The sequence below is a fragment of the Silene latifolia genome, chromosome 5 (genome assembly GCF_048544455.1).
Source record: "Silene latifolia isolate original U9 population chromosome 5, ASM4854445v1, whole genome shotgun sequence".
In the NCBI taxonomy this organism is placed as follows: Eukaryota; Viridiplantae; Streptophyta; class Magnoliopsida; order Caryophyllales; family Caryophyllaceae; genus Silene; species Silene latifolia.
Window position 1 is genome coordinate 20582710 of NC_133530.1, and position 8410 is coordinate 20591119.

At 38.3% G+C, this 8410-nt stretch overlaps 1 protein-coding gene across 1 annotated transcript; it reads right to left on the reverse strand.

Moving 5' to 3' along the window:
- Nucleotides 1-5156: 5156 nt before the first annotated feature.
- LOC141655006 (aspartic proteinase nepenthesin-2-like) lies at nucleotides 5157-7302 on the reverse strand. Its single transcript, XM_074462110.1, has 2 exons — nucleotides 6816-7302; nucleotides 5157-5911 (listed from the first exon to the last, which is right to left on the reverse strand). Exons 1-2 carry the CDS (start codon nucleotides 7300-7302, stop codon nucleotides 5157-5159), a joined length of 1242 nt encoding a protein of 413 aa, XP_074318211.1.
- Nucleotides 7303-8410: the final 1108 nt, after the last annotated feature.

The following is an 8410-nucleotide window of genomic DNA, read 5'->3' on the forward strand; positions in this document are numbered from 1 at the left end:
GGATAAAAGTAAGCTGAGGAAAATGTTCACCGGAGCTATGTGATATAAAGATAAGGAATCATCGAAATATGTGATGGTATCACGAGGATGTTAGCTAAAGGTTATATAGGAGTTTCAGGGCAACATGATTGGTAATGAGTTTCGAGGAATTAAGGGAGTAAGAAGTTGGTGGAGTATTGGCACGATACGAGATATTTGGTGGAGAGTTGGATGACAATACAAATAAGATAGCATTGGGAATAATGTTGAGGTAATTTTGTGGATGGGTTTGATGTTCGTTATTTGCAATGTTAACCAAAAATGGTAGAAAAACCATGTTATTTTGATATGAGTGTAAGAGATTTGATATACGAGCAATGGTGGCATTGTGGTGTTATCACTAATGGTTAAGAGTGATGGAATATTAGAAAGGTAACAATTCTAAAGAGGTTGATTTGGTAGGGACCCGATTGTTGTGTATGATTGTGAGAGGGTATAAGATGTGGTTAGATGAGGCGGACGCTATTAGTTGAATAGTGAAGGTATGGTTATATTTGGCGGGAAGTGATGGTTGTGCGAATGGGGGAATATGTTATGAGGGGCATATGAGTTAAACTCGGGCAGCAGTAACCTTTTTCGAGTGGTAACTTACGTGGTCGGGATTGACTAGTTGGTTGTGATTACGGTCTATGATATGTGTAAATGTTTGTGTGAGGTTCTGACCTCACAAGAAGTGGTATGGTATGATAATTATAAAATTGTTTTATGAATGTTCGGTAATATATATGTTGGACACGGTAATTTAATTGAATGATATCCAAAAAGGTAATAATTTGATTGATTTGACATGGCTAGTTATAATTTTATGTGTATTGATAACACATGTGTATTCCGGAAATGATAGAGATGATGTTCATGAGATGTTATCTTTTTTCTTTGTTTATCCATATAATATGTTGCATGGTGATTTAATAAGGTGGATTTGAGTAAGTTTTTCTTGTCTGAGAAGTTATATCTTTGAGCCGAGTCGGTATTTATGGGAATTGTATGCGATTGTGATGTCTATCGATGTGGTTGTGGTGCCTCGGGTGGTGATCCCGGCACGGTACATAGTGTTGTGATGCGGGTATTTTCGCACTACGGTGTGGTTGTTGGTGGCGGTGTTGTGATGCCGTCACCGGTTGTGGTGGAGTAGGCGGGATGATTATGATTCGAGTTTCAAAGTACATACCCGATTATACATAGATTGTTGTTTTGTTTGATGTTGCTCTCTGCGAGTTTCGGTTTGTCTTTGATAGACGGTTGTCTTGCTTATTCATGTTTTCTTTACCAGGTTAAGTTGGGAATGAGGTAGAGTATGATGTGAAATAGAGTTGTATATGTTTCGTTGTGGTCATGGGATAGTGATAATCTGTTGATGGGACACGGTTGTGAGAGGTTGCTACGGTAATTTTGATCTTGTTTTCAGATGAGACATCGGTAGACATGGTGATGGAAAATGATTCGTTGAACATGTGTTGTAATGAGCTGAAAGCGGCAGATAGTTCATAATCTTTTGTTGAGACAGTGAGTGTAGGGTGTTGGGGAAATTAGTGTCATGTTAAGTTGTGTATGAATTTTGCGGTAATGAAAGAAAGAACTTGAGGATCTAGTGTGCGTGTACGTAACGAGTGCGGACCGTGAGTTATGCTTCTGGGAGATAAGTGTCTTACGTATAGAGGTATGTTGTTTAGCAGTAATAATGAAGAGTGGGTATGGTTTTGCTACGAGTTTATGGTATAGGTTAGGTGCGCTGCCGAATGAGTTGAGGAATGAGAAATGTTTATGTATGGGAGCCTTGGATATAAGAATGGTGAGTGTTTGGGTTATAGACGGTTATCTTAGACATGTGGTGGTACAGAGGGTAATGAGATATAGATATGGTTTGGTATTAGTGAGTTACGAGGACGTAACGTTTGTCTTAAGAGGAGTAGGATGCGATAAAACAGATTTTGATGGTTGTACATATGGTAATATATTCGGAAGTTGAGTCTTGATGTAGAATAAAAGATCGATTCGTGTTGTGGGTGATTTTATTAAAGGTCATGACCGTGCTTGTAGTAGCGTGATGTTTAGGAGTGTGAGAATATTTCGCTAGTATTGACAGTTGGATGATGAGGTTACGAGTGTGAGTAAACTTCGAGGACGAAGTTCCTTTTAAGGGTAGTAGAATGTAACATCCCGTTTGATGTCTATGAGTGTCTTGGTATTGGATTTGATAGTTGATGATATTATGGAGCTAGCAGCATTAGAGGATGGTAGTTGGTTATGTATGGAGTTGGTATCGTGAGAGATATATATGTGGTAGATACGGTATAGTGAGTCATGTTGTGGAAGTAAACATAGTTGGTGGAGTGGGTGTTAAGAGTTCATGTTCTATGTTCGGTCGAGTTCTTGAGTCCTTAGCTAAGTTGTTGTGTCTTGGTCGAGTCTGTATGGTTGTTTTTATGTATGGGTTGAACTTCGGGGACGAAGTTCCTTTTAAGGAGGGAAGACCGTAATACTCCGTATTTATAAGTCTTGGGGTACTCTATCGAGTAGCCCTTACTCTGTCGAGTAAGGGTAAGTTGCGAGATAAAATAGTTTCGACTGTTGGGTACTCGATCGAGTAGTCAGGGTACTCGATCGAGTAAGGGGGTACTCGATCGAGTACCTTGGGTACTCGATCGAGTGTCCGGTTTTACGGGAGTTTTCTCGGGTTTTGTTAATTATGCGATTAAGGTATTTAAACATATTCGTCATTGTTTTAATTCACTTTTACAAAACCTAAAACCCGTTTAAGAGAGAAAGCGACCACTTCATCTTCCTAATCGCATTCTTAGCAATTCCGAGTTCGACGGTCGGTTCTTGTCGTTTTTTCGTGTCGTTGGATTCCTTGCGTCGAGGGTAAGCTTTTAATATAGTTTTTATAATGTTTTGTTAAGATTGGTTAAACCCTAATTTAGGAATTGGGGGTTTTGGTGTGTAGTTTGTGATGTGTAGTCTTTATGTGTTTGTATGATAGGAGGAGAATTCGTAGAGGAGCCGTTTTGATACAAATTGTAGATACCGTCTGCGTGTTGTGCTTTCCGGTAGGATTTCTACTCGGTATTAGTCCCATAATGGGATATTGGTGATGTCTTTGTAGTTAGTTGTTTGATATGATGATTGTGATTGTGATTGTGATTGTGATTGTGGTTGTCTTTGTTGATGGTTCTCGAGATGCGTTCTCGGCTGAGTGGGGTCACTTGCGGGAGTGATCTCACGCCCTAGTTTCGCCCTTCATGGAACCCGCCACGGAAGGGGATGTGCACATTAATGGGACGGGGTTATCGCTCGTACGATGAGCGGGGCTTAGGTGGGAACGGCCGCGGTCCCCCATCGCGGGGTCGGTCCAAAGGGACGGTCGATTGAGACGATGGGATTTGGTGGTGTGTGTGTGTGTGTGACGGTTCAAATTGCTGTTTATCTTATTGTTGATATATGTATTGGATTGTGTGATTAGTACCGACCGTTTAAATGTTTTAAAAACGTGGTGATCCATTCGGGGTGGTGAGCGATTATTGAGCGGTGTGATATGACGCGTATGGGATAGCCGGGATGAGTCATCACGTGGCGCTTAGTCTTCTTCCGTGTCGACGAAGTCTAGTAGCTTTGATAGTTTAGTCAGTAGACCGTATGAGAACCTTGTAATTCCTTTTATTCGTTTTGGTTTGAACATGTAATCACTTAATCTATAATTACTTTAAAAGTATGTTTCTTTATTGTCTTATGATATTCAGTACATCGGGCAACCGAGATGGTAGTATCCTTATACCTGAGTGGTCCTGGTAAGGCACTTGGAGTATGGGGGTGTTACATTGGTGATAGGAGAGAGGGATGAATAATTAAGAGTTAAATAATGAATTGTGGGCCACAAATATTAAAGTAAGGAATAAAATAGGATTAAAAGAGTTGGGTGGGGTGAGGTAATAGGAGAGAGGTATGAATAAAATAAGATTAAAAAGTTACCAAAAATAGAAAGGGGAAGAAAACCTGAATAACCGTTTTAGGAAATAGGGAAGAATATGGTGAATTGGAGGAAGTAAGACGTACAGTTAGTCTTGCTGAAGACAGGTCGGAACAAATGACGGGTAATGCCACTCACAAAACGGATAAGGGGGACAAGGTGGGGGCACCCCATGTGCTTCCCTCTCTCCTTTATTTGGGTCATTTGTGAGAGAAAATGATATTTGTAAGCAGTGGTGGAGCTAGGGGGGCTAGTAGGGACGGTCGCCCCCCGGCGGATGAAATTTTCGAAGTTTTTAGTTAAATTTTTCGAAATTTTTTCGGGGTGCCTTATGAAATTAGTCGTTCACCCCCCTAAAATTTTTCGCTCCCCCTAAGTTAAAATCCTGACTCCGTCACTCTGTGAAAGACGTATAACTCCATCTCTTGAAGGAAGTACAATGAGCGGACAACATTTGCAAAAAAATTGTAGCCCCATCATAAAAATCTTTGGGTCCACCATGACTTCATGAGTACACAAAATCTCATTGAAGACGGCATGTATCCGTCACTTTAGAGTGACGGATACCATTTCCTCTCACAAATGACCCAAATAGAGGAGAGAGGGAAGCACATGGGGGTGCCCCACCTTGTCCCCCCTATCCGTTTTGTGAGTGGCATTACCCGTCACTTGCTCCAACCCGTCTTCAACAAGACTAACCGATACTCTTACAAAATCAACATTCATACCCGCATTTCTTTTAAAGTTACAATTAATTTGTTACCCTTACATGCATGAATGTAGAAGTGACAATCGGGTTACTTAAGTCGATGATGTGTCAAAGAACAAATCCATTTTGAGTTTCATAATCACTGTTGTTGCTCTGATCTTATGGGTAAGGTCAAAGTGGATATAGAATTCCAGGTAATCTCTACGTACCATAAATACCCCCTAACAATCTTATAATATAAATAAGTTTTGCAGCAACATGAAGCTAGTATGTATACTCCGTATGAACTTTTATACGGAGTAGTTTAATAATGCAAGTTGCCAGGCTAATATATTACGTATTAGAAAGATAAGTTTTATTGAGAAATTGCATGAATAATAATGTGTGTATTAGGGGAGTATTATGCTACCTAAACTCTACTCCCAAGTCCGAACCAAATTATCACCAAGTACTCTGAGAGCAATCCTCTGCAGTAAAAGAGAATTGCATTGTTTGATGGTCTATTATCATCCGCTGATTAACCTGTTGGAAGGCCCCAATTTGATTTGTGACTGTGGTAGCTTCACCTAAAAACAAACAATACAAACCCGGGTTAGGGACTCCGGGAGAAGGAATTGAGGAAATCACTTGATTCGGCTGTACAACCATATCTGCATCGTTTCCAAAATGGAACGTAATGGTTGGGAAACTAACAGTCGGCGAATCATGAAGTGGTTCCCAACACGCCTCAAAACCGTAATCATTTGGATTTGTGATCAGTCTGAGGGAAGGACCATTATTCCTTTCAACATATCTTTCTATCGCCCTTTTAAAAATGTCGAAAGCATTTGAGACGAGGTAACTTATGGCCGACCCTGAATCGAAAATAGTTCCCCCTGAATTGTGATGTTGCATCATTAAGTATTGATATGGTATATTTAATCTTCGTCTGTTCACACTAATGTCAATTAAATCGACGTAGTAAAAACTTGGTTGATTCGGATTTGTGAGTATTTGAGTTACGGACATTATTGGAGGTCTTCCTATATCGTCACCAAAACTTAGCATCATTTGTGAATAAGCGCCAACATGATCGTTACTATCTTGGAGACAGTACGAAAATCTGTATACGCCTTGGTGTCCAAGCTGTGAAATTAACGAGTTTTCTCCTTTTCCCATCCCTAACACTCCGGTTATCTGATTGTTGTAAACATTGGCTGCATGTAACAAACTCGTATATGTTATTTACCTTCGGAGCCAGGGAGGGGGCTAGCAGGGGCGATCGCCCACGCTACCGTTTGAAAATTTCGAAATTTTTAGTTAAAATTTTCGAATTTTTTTAAAGGCTCTTTATAATATTACCGTTTTGCCCTCGTTGAAAATTTTCGCCACCGCTGACTTAAATTCCTGACTCCGCCACTAAGAATATGTTATATGTTATATGTTATACTAGTGAATATTTTACACTTGTTTTATTTTTTGAGAGGGAAAATTAGAGATGGCAATGAATATGATCTGGATAGGATCTTATAAGATTCAGATTCAGATCCTTATTATGTGCTATGATGGATCCAGATCCGGTCCATATCCACAGGGTGTGCAATTCTTAGATGATCCTCAGTATATGGACTGGATCTGGATCTATCCCGTATGCGTTTTATGATAAAAAAAATCATTTTTTAAGTATTAAAATATTATTTTTGAGTTATACACTTATACTACAACTGAACATATTATTTTTTTTATATTAGAGTACAAATGTATATCGAAATAAAGTTTCATAAAATATAAAATACAGTAGCGATAACAGAAAAAAATTTGAAATTGAAAAATGTTAATGAAAAATAAACCATACATTATTATATGAAAAAACTTTAAGAAATGAATATATAATTTTATTATTTCTTTAATTTGTTTTTAAAATTGAATAAAATTGGATTCAGGTAGGATCTGGATCTCAACCATATGGATCTATATCCGGATCTGATCCATATCAATATCTAGTGGATCCAAAATATTGAGATCTAGATTCTACTCTTTGGATATGGATCCCAGTATCTGGACAGGATTCGGGATCCATTGCCATCCCTAGGGAAAATAAAGCAAGTGTGGTAGACATACCCGCATGGAAATTACTTGTTTCAATGGCACAAACGAAAATGAGTCCATGGATGGATTCATCAAACAAATACGGAGAGGAAAAGGTGAAGGTTTCAGTCGCCCAAATCCCGTTCATTGTCGTTCCATCGATGTAGCTATTCGTTATTGTGCAATGATCTTGGTAGCATTGCCCACCGGGACATTGATAACACGGATACGGTTGGTAGGTTTGAGATCTTGTCCGCGGAAAATAAGGTGAATTTTGATAAAAGCATTGTCGACATCCTTCACATTGTGTCCACGTGAAATCGCTTCCAATATCAAAAAGAAGATAAATATCGTGGAATGGATGATTGACATCGTTAATTTGTCCGAGTCCTAACGTGACATAGTAAACATCACTACTAGATTTTCTCATTTCAGGTGCCATATCTGGCTTATGATACCTAGACACGCCTTCTCGACTAGTGTCGTTATTAGCAAGGTAACGCATCCTAGAGTCTGACATGGCTAACAATTTATTCGTTCTCTCTAAGTCATTAAGTTCGGGTTGATACGTTGGTGCCTTGGGGGAGTTTGAATGAATCATTCTCAAACGTAAACCGGCCTTAGAATTTGATTTTTGTTTTGTGCAAATTGTTTGAGAATATTCACACAAAAATACAACGGTTAGTAAACATAAATGGATTAGCCGTAATACGGTAGGGTTAAGCCTAGTCACGGTCATAGTTTTTTTTTGGGTACAATCGAAGGTGGAAGCCCCGAAAAAGAAAAAGAAAAAAGAGAGAGACTAATTAGCTACTACTCTGGGGATAGATGACCCAAAAATGTCTTCACGAAGAATGTTACAGAGTTCAGGAGATGCAAGTGTGTCCAGAATAGATAAACCGAGCGAAGTTTGGATGATGGATGTAGAATGAGCTTTGATGTGTGTCTATTTATACAATGATGTACTCCTCCGTTTTCTTTCATTTGTTTACCCTTTTTATTCTTTATTATAAGATTTGATTTAATTAAAGTTAATTAAATATTTGAGATGTGGGGTTATTTTTTTATTTAAAGGTAAAAGACTAAAAGATGTATTATTAGGAAAATAACTCATAGATTTGATCAAAATTTATTAATTTGTGTCTTTATGAAGTTGACACATGCAATTTTGTCTAATAATCTCCTAAAATCCCCCGTAATCTTGTTGATACATTCTTTAATGCTATGTAACTAGAATAAAATAAATTAAATCACATTAACAATTATGTAAAAGTATTTGCAATGTTGATTTTTCCACCATAGTTTTGGTGATGGCAAGCATTTTTTTTCTGTGAACTAGGTTGTGTTGTTCCTTAAATGTTACCTAGATTAAGAAGGCAAGGAGATTTAAGAATTTTTTTTTTTTTTTTTTTTTTTTTTATTTTTTGTAAATCAGGATTCATCGTTGACAACAATGTGTAAGTTTTTTTTATCGCGGGTGCTTTTACGAAGAGGCATACAACTAAACAAAGATTTGCTTCGTTCTCATGGCCTCATGGGCATGATCGTGCCCCTGACTTCTCAGGTTTATGCTGATTTAATGATTGAAGACCAAATGATGTTAGTATAGTGTATCCAATGCTTTTCGG